This window comes from Natator depressus, chromosome 1 (assembly GCF_965152275.1).
Source record: "Natator depressus isolate rNatDep1 chromosome 1, rNatDep2.hap1, whole genome shotgun sequence".
Classification (NCBI taxonomy): domain Eukaryota; kingdom Metazoa; phylum Chordata; order Testudines; family Cheloniidae; genus Natator; species Natator depressus.
The window spans coordinates 343,663,522-343,679,033 of record NC_134234.1 but is presented as its reverse complement, the minus strand read 5'-3'; the positions used below and the strand labels follow the sequence as shown (position 1 = coordinate 343,679,033).

General features: G+C 48.4%; 1 protein-coding gene across 3 annotated transcripts in view; it reads left to right on the top strand.

The window, feature by feature from the left end:
- The window catches only part of CALU (calumenin), a 28,801-nt gene extending 21,688 nt beyond the window's left edge, over positions 1-7,113 (top strand). Inside the window, exons 3-6 of one of the 3 annotated variants that reach the window (XM_074942761.1) lie at positions 371-537; positions 2,087-2,147; positions 3,099-3,298; positions 4,330-7,113. In XM_074942761.1, coding sequence (XP_074798862.1) covers positions 371-537; positions 2,087-2,147; positions 3,099-3,298; positions 4,330-4,434 — 533 coding nt within the window. In that variant the 3' untranslated portion in view covers positions 4,435-7,113. The remainder of the gene's footprint in view (positions 1-370; positions 538-2,086; positions 2,148-3,098; positions 3,299-4,329) is intronic. The other 2 variants (XM_074942760.1, XM_074942759.1) reach the window with 2 other exon arrangements.
- The last annotated feature ends 8,399 nt before the right edge of the window (positions 7,114-15,512 follow it).

Here is a 15,512-nt window from a genome sequence, read left to right as displayed (position 1 = left end):
ACAGAGAAGACATAGCCCAATGAGATTACAGTTGTCAGAATACAATGTTTATCTTGATCAAAGTGTCCTCAGCTGAGATAAGCTTGGGGGCGTTTCATGTTGACACTTGTCTCTTCAAGATGCCCCTCTGTTTAAAATGTAGAACCAGTGGAGACCTTTTCCACTTCATGCAAAATAGGTGCAGTCTCTGGAGTCCTAATGAGTTTTCACTGTAACCCTTGGATGTGCAAGGTTTGGGCTCTCCTGACACACATTGTGAACTTTCCCTAGTCAACAGCAAAAGGAAAATTTGAAATGCGATACTGGTGCAATTGTTTTGTGGATGAGCTTTGGAGTCTAAAATGGGTATAACTTGTCTGTTTCTGCCCAGATGACCCAGACCCTGATGATGGGTTCAACTACAAACAGATGATGATGAGGGATGAACGAAGGTTCAAAATGGCTGACAAGGATGGAGACTTGATTGCTACCAAGGAAGAATTTACTGCCTTTCTGCATCCAGAAGAATATGACTACATGAAAGATATAGTAGTACAGGTGGGTGCCATTTAGAAAGCAGGTTGAGATGACCTGGGGCCTTAAGGTGTAGGGAGGAAGTAAAATAAAGAGGTTTTTATACTTGCTATCTCAGGCTAGTAACAGTCTGGTATCTCCCAGTTACCAATGATCTCACAGGATACGTCGTTGGCCTGTTGGGTGAGGGGGAGTTGTGTATAAGGTTTACTTACTGGTGGGCACAGCTTTTTGTAAGGTTTCATTTTTTATCCTAAAGTTTTGAGGTTTTTATACACTATTCCAAATGTTTAAAAAAAAATCTTGCCTGACCCCTCCTCCCCATAAGCGGCAGTTCCAGGCAGCAGCCAGTTCTGTGATGGATAGCGTTGCAAACCTAATGAATGCCCTGATGGGCTTTGCAGGAACTAAGAGAAGAAAAGATGCTTCTAGTCACTGACATGCTAAGTGGCTCCTCTTCACTTGGCTAGTGGTAGCATGCAGCACACGTTGCTGAAGGGGGTGGAATTATGTTCCACTTCCAGGGCACATTTGAACTCCTTTGTCAGTCTGTCCTCTTGTGCTGTGCACCAGAGCAGACCTTCCATACGCAGCTGCGTTTGATGGCTGTTTTGGAGATTTTTCCATTTAGCAATTGCTATTTTCTGACGCACAGGTGTATCAGCTAATCCTTCTATTAAAAAAAGTATATACAGTAACTCCTCGCTTAACGTTGTAGTTCTGTTCCTGAAAAATGCTATTTTAAGTGAAACAATGTTAAGCGAATCCAATTTCCCCATAAAAATTAATGTAAATGGGGGGGGGGAGGGGTGTTAGGTTCTAGGGAATTTTTTTTCAACAAACAAAAGACTATGTTCTCTCTCTCTCTCTCTCTCAAGTTTTAAACAATTTAATACTGTACATGGCAATGATGATTGTGAATCTTGGCTGAGGTGGTTGAGTCAGAGGGTGGAAGAGGATGAGATTTCCCAGGGAATGCCTTACTGCTAAATGATGAATAGCACTAGGCTGAGCCCTCAAGGGTTAACACAGTGTTGTTACTGTAGCCTCACACTCTACAAGGCAGCACGAATGGAGGGAGGGGAGACAGCATGGCGGAGAGAGACAGAGACACACACACACTGTGTGTGAGAGAGAGATGTGCTTTGCCCCTTTAAGTACGCTGACCCCACTCTAAGTACATTGCCTTTTTAAGTAGATCAACAAGTTGAGACAGCAGCTGCTGCCAGCAAGCTTCTGTAGGTGTCCTTCCCTTCCCTTCCCTTCCCTTCCCTTCCCTTCTCTTCTCTCCTCTCCCCCTCCCCCACCCGTGGAGATAAGGTACAGGGGGAGGGGGACACCCTGACATTAGCATCCCTCTTTCCCCCACCCCACCCCGGGCACAGCAAGCAGGAGGCTCCCAGGAGCAGCTCCAAGGAAGAGGGCAGGAGCAGCACACGGCAGTGTGGGGAGGGACAGCTGAACTGCTGGCAATTTGCTGTCTCATGTTTTCTCCTCTAAGTGGTAGAGAGCCATAAAAAGACCTTTCTTTGTCCATGAACTTTGAGGCTAACCTAGTCCTTTTTTTAAATAGGAAACCATGGAAGATATCGACAAGAATAGGGATGGCGTCATTGACTTGGAAGAATACATAGGTAAGCAACTTGCACGCTGTCCTTGAGTCTGCTGATAATGTGTTCGCTTCCCATCAGTGCTTTGTAAAAAGATACTCCCAAATGAAATTACATTGCAGCCTCTTGTGACCAGTATTTGTGCCAAAGCAGTCATGCTCTTTAATCTCTTCTTCCTTGCCTACTCTCTGGAATTTTTCTAATGGGTCCCTCTTTGCTCCCTAACTTTGAAACTGAGTTTGCAATTTTTTTCCCCCATGTCAATCCTTACTATGTAATTCCAAGTTAACTGCATAACCAAAATGACATGTATAATTTGCTTGGGGGTAACTAGACAAAATGCAAGTATGATCACAGACCCCTAGGTAGAAGGCAACATCTGCTCTAAGTCCATAGGCGGCTCTCTGATATATGATGGGGCCTGCCAATTGCAGAACAGCGCTGCCACTTCTCTTGGCAGTAGTAAGTAACAGAGCAGCTGTCGTTTTAGCTCTTATTTTTTTTAATGGAAAGCTTTGGCATTGAATAAGTGTGGTAATAAATGCCTCTGACTCTAAAATATATGCCAATATAGAGACTCTGCACATTTCTCTAAACATGTTTAAAGTAACCTTTTTAAACCTAAATGTCTGGGCTAATCTCACTAAAGTAATGAGATCCAGGGCTAGGTGGCCACTCCGAAAATGGGTGGAAATATGCAGCTCCCTAGATCTGTGGTGTGGCCTGTGGTCACTGTCGTATGTAATAGAGGGCTGCACCCTGCAGCAAATGCTTTAAGAAGGCTGTAGCACTGCATGCGGGGATCTGCAGTTTCTACTGGCTGCATGTCCGTATTGAAGATGGGGATGACTGCTGCAATTTCTCTGCTTAACTTAGGTGTAACCACCTTGCTTTACGATTTGCTTGCACAGTCCCAAGTGGAACAGAGGTGAGGGGGTGTTCTTGCATCAGCAGCTGTCTTGTGTTCTTGTTCAGGGGATATGTACAGTCATGATGGCGATGCTGATGAGCCAGAGTGGGTGAAGACTGAGCGGGAGCAGTTTGTGGAGTTTAGAGACAAGAATCGAGATGGGAAGATGGACAAGGAGGAGACAAAAGATTGGATCCTTCCCTCGGATTACGACCACGCTGAGGCAGAAGCACGGCACCTTGTCTACGAGTCTGATCAGAACAAGGTGGGAGGAGCTTGGTCCCCTTCAGTGTCTTGTCCTGTGCAGGATGGAGGCTTCAAAAGCCATTTCAGAATTGTCTCTGAGGATCACTTTGTAATTCTGGCAAGAAGCCCGAGTTACTGTGAGCAGCTCCACTGATGCTCTCCCTTTCAGTAGTGATTTTGGAGCTTACCTCAGTAAACTTAACAACTATAGGGCCCTTTTTTCCTGGAGCTAGCACCGACTATTTAAAAAGTTTGGCAAACACTCTTATTGAGCAATCTGATTAGATTCCCCTTTTCTTGCTTAGGGAGGCAGCCACACCTCTGCCATATTGGAGAACAAGGCATGAGCCCTTCTCTTCACCCCACCCTCCCCAGAATGCCTTGGGTGAAAACCTGCAATGGTCTCTACAATTGTCTCCATATAACTAAGAGGATGGGAATCTGTCATGGCTGCTGCGTGAATCTGAGCTCACAGAACTGTGCAGGGGAGACACGCGCTCTGGGGAAACTAGGGCCCAGGTGGTACCTGCTCCCCACCATGTGACCTTGGGGGAATGCTGAGATAGGAGCCAGCGCTAGGAGCAGATGAGGAAAGCTGGGCCCTTTAGCCATTCAGAGAGCTCTCTACAGTTGTGACTGGGCTCTCTCTGCCCTGCACTGATTGGCTGCTTGATCCAGCCCTTCCCTCTTCTCCCCTCCCCCCCCCCCATCTCCTTACCCCAGCTTCACTGAACACCAGTCCCATTTACCTCCTTCCCTTCCCTTCCCTTCCCTTCCCATTTAGCTGAGCCCCTCGTAAGGAAATCCCACCCAAAAAACCCACAACACACAACTTGTGGCATTACCATGACATTTACCACCATCATATTGTTCACTCTGCTTGTGTGTTCCACCCCTCCCCCAACCATGTGTTTGTCTGGTCTATTCCGGGGTGGGGACAGTCTCCTCTGCTGTGTTTGTCCAGCACCTAGCACAGTGGGAGCTGAATGCTTGGCTGCTCCTTAGCCACTACCATAATAAACTTGACTAACATATTCTTTTTAATTTTAGGATGGCAAACTCACCAAAGAGGAGATCGTTGACAAGTATGACTTGTTCGTGGGTAGCCAGGCCACAGACTTCGGGGAAGCCTTAGTACGACACGATGAGTTTTAAGACATGTATAGAGAAACCTGTTTCTTAAAAGTAATTTATTTTTTACAGTTTCTGGATTAACATGAGAAACGTTTTCGCTACTGAGACTGTTATTTCAGGCTATGAGGTGAAAAGTCCTGTCCTGTCCCCTTTCCCAAAGGGATGGGGACATGGTGTTCTGAAAAGTGACTCTGTAATGATAACACTTGTGGTTTTTAGATTTACACTTTGTTTTATGTCTAACAAGTTCTGTTTATTTTTGTATTTGTTTGGGTTCCGTGTGAAATGAAGAATGCATATCCTGAAAAGTTAGCTGCAGAGCAATGATAGTTCCTTCCCCAGTGCCCTACCTCCCTCTATCCCCCTTAATGTTGTATAGACGTAGCTACAGAATTTTTTACAAGCCACAGAACAATAAGGTCAAGCAACAAAGCTATATGATATTAGTTTAGACTGGGGAATGCAAATTCAGCCTGAGGGCCACAATGGCAGCTTGTTCAGAGCCCAAGGGCAACACACAATGTGCTTTGCAGTCATCTTCAGTGCAAAAGACATTCTCCCAAAATGCAATGCTGTATCTTGTCCCACGAAGTCAAGAACCTTGCATGCTGGGAGCTGTCTGTCTGTGGACTGCACTTGTAGAATTGGGGGATTCTGTGTGACTGCAGACTGCCTTTTGGCCATTCCTGCTTTGCAGACCCCTTCAAAATAGGCACCATGGTGTATGGTAGCAGCAAGACAAACCTGTGCTTGCTCTTCTCCAGAGCATTCCTTCATGAAGCCTTTGCTGTTCTCGGAGCTCCAGGAATCTGAACTAATACAGCAAGTGTGATCTGAAGCTTTCCATCCAGAAATATGTGGGAGGTGGGACTGTCTTGCAGATGCTGCTAAAATCCTCAGCCTGAGTTTTGTGTTTGCCGCAGGGTCTCTGTAAATGCAAGTTACTTGTGCATTACATTCTTCTGAATCCATATGGCTTCCCTGTACATAGTTAATCAAAGCCATGTGACCCTACTAGATGAGGCAAGAGGCTGACGTGATGTGACCCTCTGTATGTTATACAGGGAAATCAACCAGGAAAAGTGGCTGATCCTAAATTGGTCCCTTAAGGCAAGGAACAAAGTGGATGAGTGCAGCTTGCTCCATGGGGTTAGGGATGGAAATGGGAGGGGCTCCCTTTTTATTTAAACCATTAGACTTCTGCAAATCATACATCATAGAAGTGCCTTTACCTGCCAAAACAAAAACAAACCGGGGCTAGGTTGTCAGTTTAGGAACCTCAAGATGAAATGTGCCAAAAGAGGATAACTAAGAAACAACAAGGCTACAAGAAACCAGAGAATAAAAACTCTGAAGATTGAAATTAACCTTTGTGTGTTCTGCTCCTGTGCAGTGGTTAAACAGCAGTATTAGTAGAAAGCTTTGCAGCAGTGTTCTTACCTTCTTGTGAATTTTTAACCATATGCTGCCTATTTTACCAGGGATTTTCTTACCTCAGAAGGCAAACCACTTACTTTGTTGTATCCTGAGGTATTTCCTTATGCTTTTTTCTTTAACCAGGGAGAACTGCTGTTAGAGAGCCAGAGATAAGTGATTGCCAAGAGATGACTTCTCTACCTTAGCTGGTGACTCTTCCTTGGAGTGCCATTTTGCACAGCTTAGTGGGTCACTTGCACTTCTCATGTGTGGGGCCTAGTGGGGGGAGTGTTGAAATTTGTCTAAAGCAATCACTATGTTTGCAAACATAGATCATTTCCTTCACAATATTGTCCTCTAAACACTAACGCCAGCCTCTTCTGGCCCCTTAACTGTAATAAACTTGGGCCTCTTTTTCTTTAAATTGGTTTGTTTCAAGGATTAAAGGCTTGAAACATTAAGTATGTGTACTCCTATTATTTCATGTAACTTTCTACAAATAACACACTTTTGATATAACTTGAGACAATGAATCAAATCATAATCAAGCATTGTATATGAGATTTGTATGGTATACGTGCCTTTAGTGTTCACCCCTGAAGTATGGGTGTTCTGACCCTTGGATGTGCTTTATGGTTTTGGGATAAAGCCAGGAAGAATCCTACTCTAATAAACAAAACTTACACATAGCAAAGGAATCTGGAGGGGATGAAGGCCAGGTAATGCAGCAGTGATAGGGCTCACTACAGGAAGGCCATAGCCTCACATTTCTGGTGACCCAAGCTGCTTTCGGGTCTCGCATTTAAAATGAATTCCATTTCCTCCTGGCCTCCGTTCGTCCCATCATAAAACCTCCATGTGGTTTTGACACAGTTGGGTGTCTTTGCGTGTGAGGCTCAGGACTTTGAAATGGGCTAGTGCTGTTCAAAGTCACAATTGAGATGCATTTACAGAGCTATGTGGCAGAAGTTTGCACAGCTGCTGTCAACACTAATGACTGGTGCAGACACTTTATAAACACTAAAATTCTTTCACCAGTAAAGTAAAACCTATTTCATATGTTCAGCATCAGGAGAGGTTTGGCCATATTCAGTGCTCTGTGATGCACATCAGTTTAATCTAAGCGTTTTCCCACTTCTACTGTATGTTATCAAAGCAAATGTAAAGCTGGTGAAACACAGATTGCACACCCAAGGTGTCTGTTCCCGTGAATGCTAATCCTCTAGATTTTTTTTTTGTAGAGTGTAAACAGATTTTTATAATGTGTGTCGGACGTAAATCTGTCTCAATAAAACTGTTTACATTCACTGTGGCTTCAAATGTGCGTTGTTATCATTCAGCAACTGAGACTAGGAATGATCTGTTAGTTGTATTGGAATGATTTGTAGTCTGTCATCACTAAGAAACAGTGCAAGTGGGATGCTGCAGCGAGAATAAGTACTTCTATAAAACTGCACCTTGTGGGAGCAGAGCCCTGGCTCAATTTATGGACTTGCATCCTGAATGGGCTGAGAAAATTAGATCAGCCATACTGGCTCAGACCAATGGTGTATCTAGCCCAGTATCCTGTCTTCTGACAGTGACCAATGCCAGACGCTTCAGCGGGAATGAACAGAACAGGGCAACTATTGAGTGATCCATCTCCTATCGTCCACTCCCAGCTTCTGGCAGTTGGAGGTTTAGGGACACCCAGAGCATGGGGTTGCATCTCTGACCCTCTTGGCTAATAGCCATTGATGGACTTTATCCTCCATGAACTTATCTAGTTCTTTTTTGAACCCAGTTGTACTTCTGGCCTTCACAACATCCCCTGGCAATGAGTTCCACAGGTTGACACTGTAAAGTTAAGCAGAATACACTGACGTAGATTGCTTAGTCAGCCAGCAAGTTAGAAGTTTTTTATATTAGGTGAAAATAAAAGTGCCTCTAGCACACAATCAAACGAACAAGTCAATTGGAGCACTTTCCATTGATGCAATTCTCAGGAGCCCAGAGCTGTTCAGGGGTCACTCTCCTATCATTGAGATGCCGTCACTGCTGGCATGGAATATTCTTTGCTTTTAACGTTGCGGGGGGAATGTCTCAAATTGGAACTGCCATTGCAGTTTTAAGTCGATACAATCTGATATTTACCTATGCTGGATGACCTCCCTTTGGAAAACAGGCATCTGTTACTGGATGTCTGTTTAAAAGCTGAACCGCTGGTGGCTGTATAGACACAGATGCAGCATCTGAAGTTATAAGCCTATTTTTGTCTCCAGTAGCTTCCTGTACGGGCAGAGAATACTTTCATTTGGACAACTTAAATGAGATTGGAGACGCTGGGTAGGAGTTGAGCTCCGTTTCCTCTCCCTCTCTCTTCTTGGCCTCATCTACACTAGGAAACAGCAGCTCTTAGGTGAACTGGGGCTGACCGTGGAATGTCCTCGTCCGTGCTTGCAGCTAAACCATGATCAGCATAGGCACAGTGGATCCAATTGGTGCTATTTCCTAGCGTAGGCAAGGCCCTCTGCTCAGATCTCTGTAAGTGTGGGGTCATCTGTGACCACCTCCTGGGGTTAGACACTGCACATTGCCACTTCTGCAGCATTGTCCATGTGTATCACTGCCTTAGGTATTCTGATCTTTATTCTCTCTTTGGATGGTCTGTCCCAGCTCTTGCAGCTTCCTTCTCTATCGCCACGTCTCCAGACCAGAGCCTGTGCACAATGCTGTGGCTTGGTTTCCTGCATATGGTTTGCAGAGGTGCTGGTGTGTTCAGGGCTTTAGACCAAGAGGAAGACCTGATTCCTGCCCTAAGTGTTATAAATAATGCAGCTGGCTGAAGGCCTAAGCAGCAAAAAGCTGCAGGATTTCCCCTGTATAGATTCCCATATTTCACACACTACTTTAGGGACTTAATATGCCCACACCCAAGGTGTGATGAGAGATGGGGATGAGAGATCTGAAGCAAGGGAGGTTTCGTTGTGCTGGGAAAGAGGATTCCAAGGCTAGGGCTGCATGTCCGTAGCTGCCATGGCACGTCACTCCCATTCTCAAACCTTTCCGCTATCTTCGCTTTTGTGCAGGGATCCAGCTCCGCCTTCTGCTCCTTGATCAGACCCTGCACCTGCCCTAGTAAATGGGGGCACCTGGCTATAAAAACTGCTCCATAGACAGGCTTCAGTTTATGCCAGGGTCTTTGTTGCCTTTTTCCCCTCTGTGTTCAGGGGGCCACTGGCCACCTTTGTGCCTGTTCGACAACAAATGACTCCAGTTGATGCAAACACCTTCTCCACTGCATTCGCTGCCAGCTGGAGTCATCTCCCCGTGTCTCTGCCTCGGAAACTCCCCATCACATTTCAGATCTCTGCTGCCCTTTTTCTGCTGCATATATTTTTATGCTGCCTCTGACTTCCCCTTGGCCGCTCTGCTGACTGTCCTTGTATTGTTTGAGGTGACCTGCAAAGGGAAAAGGTCTCCCCCTCCCACCCCTGCTGTGTAAAGGCCTGAAACGCCTGTTAAAAGTCCTTTCTGCCTGTGTTTTGTGCTGGAAATAGCAGCGTTTGTCTCTCCCGTTCTTGCTGGAAGCCCAGAGGGATCATGGTACCACGAGAGCTGGGGCTGCAACTGATACTTAGTCAACTAACCTTATTTTAGCAAGCACTGCTGTACGTCCGTTTTGGTTGAGGGTCCAGAGGGATCTTCGTGCCCTCCTGGCTGCGAAGTGCCTGTGATGCAGATATTTTAAAATGTGCCAGAGGGAGGAAAATAGGTAAAATTCCGAAGCATGCTGAGGAGGGCTACACCAGCCTCTCCTGGGGAAAGAAACCCAAAGGCTCTTTAATGTTTGTGCCTTCTCATCATGCTGATGGAAACAATTCCTGGGTTAGGTACCAATCTCTTCTATTTCAGTGGAGGGTGAATTGGCACTTCACTGCCTCCCCCAGTCCCTTTTGCTCCCCGGCCCTGATCTCCTACCAGGCCTGCATTTCTGCCTCCACCCTCTGGTACCTGGCTGAGTTTGTGGCCACCGTTCAGTGCTGGTGCTTTGACGGATGGATGCTGCTGCAGCCCTTTTTCAGGCCAGCTTTAACAGGAGGCAGGGAAAGGGAGCCAACATGTTCCACAAGGGATGACTGCATCCCGCTGCTCTACGGGTCAGGCGTTCCCCACCGTTACATTCACACGCGCTACGCACAGAGGCTTACGACAGTAGGGTTCCCCGTGTTACCGCTCTCAGCGGAATGCAAGGAATCTTGTCAAAATTCCCTCGTGTCAGGAAGGCTGCCTGCATGTTGGGCTTGGGCCATCATCAATGCATGTCCAAAGAGGAGAGGGAAAGCGTTCAGTTACCTGCTGCCTCCTGCATCCCCTGGACTTCCCTTTCTTGCCCCAAAGTATTAGCCTCAGCTGACAACTTCCTGAACTGTCCAATCAGAAATTGCAAATTTGCGGAGAGTTCTCTGAAAACGTCCGCTCAATGTGCAGCAGCAGTCAAAACAGCAAACAGCATGTTAGGCCCCATTAGCAAAGGGACAGATAATTAGAAAATATCATAATGGCTCTCTATAAACCCATGGCACGCCCACACCTGGAGCACTGCCTGCAGCTCCGGTTGCCCCGTCTCCAGAAAGCTACATTAGAAATGGAAACGGTACAGAGACGGCAACAAAAATGCTTCGGGGTCTGGACCAGCTTCCACGTGAGGGGAGATTTGAAAGACTCCGACTGTTCAGCTTGGAAAGTAGACAACTCAGGGGGGATATGAGAGAGGTCTGTAAAATCCTGCGTGGGGTGGAGAAAGTGAATAAGGACGTGCTGTTTACCTGTTCACATCACACAAGCACCAGGGCTCACCCAATGAAATGAACAGGCAGCAAGTTTAAAACAAACAAAAGGAAACGCTTCTTTCCACAACACAGTCAGCCTTTGGAACCGCTTGCGAGGGGATATTGTAAAGGCCAAAACTAATACAGGGTTCAGAAAAGAGCTAAAGTTCCTGGAGGACGGGTCCATCAATGGCTATTAGCCAGGATGGGCAGGGACCCAACCCCCTGCTCTGAGTGTCCCTAAACCTCTGACTGCCAGAAGTTGGGAGTGGATGACAGGATGATGGACTATTCGATAAATTGCCCTGTTCTGTTCATTCCCTCTGAAGCACGTGGTGCTGGTGACAGGTTACTGGGCTAGATGGACCATTGGTCTAACCCAGCATAGCTGTTCTTATGTATGAATGCTTGAGGTTATCTCGATATGGTGTCTTGGTGTAATGTACCTGTTTCACTGGTCCTTACCCTGTGCCTGTTGCCCTTTTCTGAATCTAAAGCCTTCCCGGGCTGTCAAACGTTGCTTAGGGCACCACCATCCCCATCTGTCCTGCTCTTCGCGTGCCCTCTGTGTTAAGTCCCATAAGCCCAGCCCCTTTGGAGCAATGCAGTCACAGGCTATGGGCAGCTGGATTTCTATTGTCTGCTCTCCTCCACTTCTCTGGGGTCTGTGGGAAGGGTCTGTATGTCCCAGTTCCATAGGATCTGTTAAGTCTGATTCCTCACTCTGGCACTTCGAGTGGGAAATCTGGACTTTAAAAATTAAATACTGGCCACTCCAGGCATGTATTCAACTCCCAAGGTTACAGCTTCTCTCTGACCTTGGATGGGTAGATGCTGCCACCACCCAAGTAAAGAACCCCTTTGAGGACCCAGGAAGGTGCACGTGGGAATTCCTCCCTGTGGGGTACCCTCAAGCCCTTTCACCCCCCTCCGGGGAAGAGCTATGGGGGGAGGGGGAAAGAAATCAGCTGTTGCCACAAGCTAATTAAAAAACGTGCATAACCTTCTTGAGACACAGAGATCCAATCCTGTTAAAAAAGGTAAATTTTATTAAAAAAAGAAAGAAAATACATCTGGGAACTCAGGCTATTGCTAGATTTTAAAAGAGTAACTACAAGGATTAAGCACCAAGAATAGCTTTCTTGAGGTCCCGCTTAAAGGTTACAAGCAAAACAAAAGCACCGGGGTTAGCACAGAGGAGTCCACAAGCCATAAAGGAATCAAAGGGATAAACCTCATTGCGTCTTCCTAGACAATTCCTGGTCTACGTACATATCTGGGGTTTCAAATGAGCAGTTTCTAGGTATGATCTTGATAAGTTTTTGTACCTGGCCCTAAGCTTTTTACAGCATAGCTGCTGCCCTGTCTGCCTCTCCCTGGAAAAACAACAATAGACAAACAAAAGGGAAGTTTTTTCTCAATTTTAAAAAGTTCTAGCTTTCCCATTGGCTCTTTTGACCAGCTGCCCATTCCCTTCCTTTTACCTATGCATCGCAGTGAGACTTTTTAACCCTTTACAGGTAAAGAAAGTGGAGAACAGCTACTAAGAGGGATGTTATAGCTACTGGCTGGCTGGGTGTCCATAAAAGGGAGCTACCCTCCTCCCCACTTCATTTATCACAGGATCCCTCCAGGCTGAGGACTTGATGTAACTTCTTCGAGATACCCTCACCCGACTCATTTACGCCAACTCAGCTTGGGGGCAGGGTGTGTTTTATGTCACCACCGAAAACTTGCCTCCCCTACGTTTGTGCAGCCAGACTGTGGGGCAGCTCACCCAGCGTGCCTCAGCAGGGCACAGAGGGCAGGCCCTCTGTGATGCCCTGCCCCTGGTGAACGTGGCGGGAAGGCCAGGTCAGCCTGGTTACATGGGGAAGGTTAAGGAGCCCAGCCCACGCTCAGAAGAGGCGTCTCGTCCCTGGGGAAGACCGAGGCTGATGTGGTACAAGTACTGACCATGGGTTTTGAACCCAAACTTGATTTAGACCCGACCGTGTCGCTAACTGGATCCAAACTCATTGAAAAGTGGCATCTGACGTCCTCACTGATCTGACGTCCCACCACTGGAGGAAGTGTGAGTCAATTAAACTGGAAGCCACAGTCGCTGTTAATGACCAGATCCCACTTTCCCGTTGGTCTGCACGCCTCCTAGTTAGCAGCCCTTTCACACAGCTTGCTGCAGCCCTGTGCACTGTCATATCCTTTCTCTGCTCTTTTGAAAGGTAGCGTTTGTCCCACCTGATGTTAGGAAGAATGCTCTAGTCGTCAGGGCCCTGCACTGAGCTTGAGTTCAATTCCTGAGTTCTCCAGAGTCTGGAGAAGCCACTTCACCCAGCTTGTGCCTCAGTTCCCCACCTTTAAATTGGGGATAATGTCTCCCTATGTCGGGGTGGGGGTGAGGACAAACTCCATTAGCGCTTGTGAGGTGGTCAGACATGACAGTGATGAAGGGCTGATAAGTGCCTAGCTAGAACGCTAGGTAAAATGCAGGCGTTTTATAATTCCACCTCCCCATCTCGTTAAATCTGGGGCTCGGCTTCAAGTTCTGCTCAGCTCTGGGGCAAAGGAAGCATTTGTCTAGGGGGCTGAGCATCTGTAACTGTTCCACAGGGAGCCAGCCCAGCCTTGCGTTAGGGCTGGTCCTGGAACCCTTGTCGTCCAAATGTCATCGTTGGGATGATTTGTAGCAACGTTAGCAAGGGTGAAGAAGTAACAGGCCCAGCCCGTGGCTCTGCTAACCCGTGAAGGTTTGTTACCCACAGCGAAAAGCAAAGCATGCAAAGAGGGCCAGGCAGCCTCCTGGTTGAGGTGAGTGCCCTTGATCGCAGCGATTGCACAAGGCAAATACCGAAGCCGTCAAAGGCTTGGGTTTTGTTTGGGACTGACCCCTGGCTCTGGCTGTGGGCGAATGCGAGGTCAGGCTGAAGCCACGTGCGCGTTCTTGGGGAAAGGTCATTTGCCTTTTTTAACCTGATTGTGCGTTAATGGAGAAGTTCATGGGTTCAACTGTACGCACAGGTACGGTTCTGCAAGCGAGCACGCTGCCCGGAATGAAGCCATCGGAAACTGGGCCATGCCCAGCTAATCCTGGTCTGGGAGTCGCCACCGTCCCATCCCCCGGGAACAGGTAGCCCTGGGAGAGCCCTCACTGCTCCCGCGACCTTAGCGGGCTGACGGGTACAAAACGGCTCACCACCACTGTGTTGCGTTCAGCCCATTCGCATTGTTTTATTGTCATGACCGCTCCTGGAGTATTACCCTGCGCTACAAGGATGAATACAAGGCAAATGGGCAAGTGGGGATACAGGGCTTTGCAGGTATTGCACTTGCTCTGTACATTTAAATACAAACGTATGTTGGGAGCGCAGCTCTGGGACTCTGCCCTAGCCCGCAGCGTCCAGGGGTTGAGGTGAATCGCTGGCTGCGGAAGGAGACACTTTGGATTCCAGAGCCCGGACCCCTGCACTGCAAGATAATGGACATTCCCCTGTGCAATGAGGGGGACTGCTGAGAGGTTCTCGCTTTGGCGGGGTCTGGCAGAGGACCAGGTGGGGAAGCTACTGGTGTTGACCCCACCAATGGTGGGAGGGAAACGAGAAGCCTCCTTCCCGTGCACACAGTGCTTTGGATCACCCAGGGTCCCCAGGTGTTTTACAAACCACACACACCAGCCCTGCTGGGCTGTAGGGAGAGGCACTGCGGGCCAAGCTCAGAATGGGGCACACCTCCCCAGAAGTGCCGGGGGGTGCTGAACAGCCACCGAGAACAGACAGGACCTGGGTTGGCAGGGCTCTTCTCCAACGGGCCTCTGGAAGGGGGTGGGCTTGGGCCTGGGGCTTTTAGAAAAGACCCCCCTCCCCGCCTGCCCCAGAGCTGCCTTGGGGAGTACAACAGAGACACAGAGGGAGAGCCAGGGCTACCCGCCAGCCCCATCGCCTTGGGCGGGGACCAGGTACCGTCTCCATCCCCTGAGGGATAGCTCCCTCCCTCCTGAGCCTAGCTTGTGCCCTCTCACCCTACCCTAGACCATGCCCAGGTATAGACTCCATCCTCTCTCCCCACCTCCCACCAGGGTATATAAATACCCCACCCCGAACCCAGCGCAGGGGCCAGTCTCAGCGCGGCTGGAAGGTCTGTGCTTGTACCATGCTGTGCCCCTCACTGTGGTATCTGGGCACCTGCCACCCCCGTATGCCTGCTGACACCCCTCGCCACCTGGGAGGCGGTTTGTGTTGGGGGCGGAGCTTGTGGTTAAGGCACTGCGCTGGGATGCCGGAGCTGAGTTCAAGACCTGGCTCTGCCATACATGCCCTGCGTGACCTTGGCCGCGTCTCTCTGGCGCTGTTCCCACCTGCACACTGGGGTGCATGAGACCTGGGTGCTCAGACCCTCACAACCACCGCGAAGGGGCCAGTCACAGCAAGGAGGTGGCAGTTTGGATTTACCCCTCCGGTCAGCTGTTTTGTTTTGCTACACTCCTGTCTTCTGGCTCCTTAGCATGCAAATTAATTAACCCTGGCTGAGGGGCAGATCCCAGCCCCCCAAACCTGCTGCAAGCCCTGCTGAATTCAGGGGGGTACAACAGGGCAGAAATGGGCCCTCTCAATTCCCTGGCACCCAGACTGAGCCAGACAAATTCAGGGGTGATGGGTAAAGTGACTCAGGAAATGGGGGCAATTCTCAGTCGAAGGGAGCCAGGGGGCTCACGCTGGTGTCCCAAGTGAGGGGGCGGAAGATGATGTCAATCCCACCCTTTTGGCCTCTGGGCTGTCTGGGCTAAAACAAGAGGTTGGGTCTACTTCTTCTTTCGCTCTCTCTTCTGCCTTTCCTGTTGGAAGAGGAGGATGCTGACAAAGTATCAGGGCCAGGGGG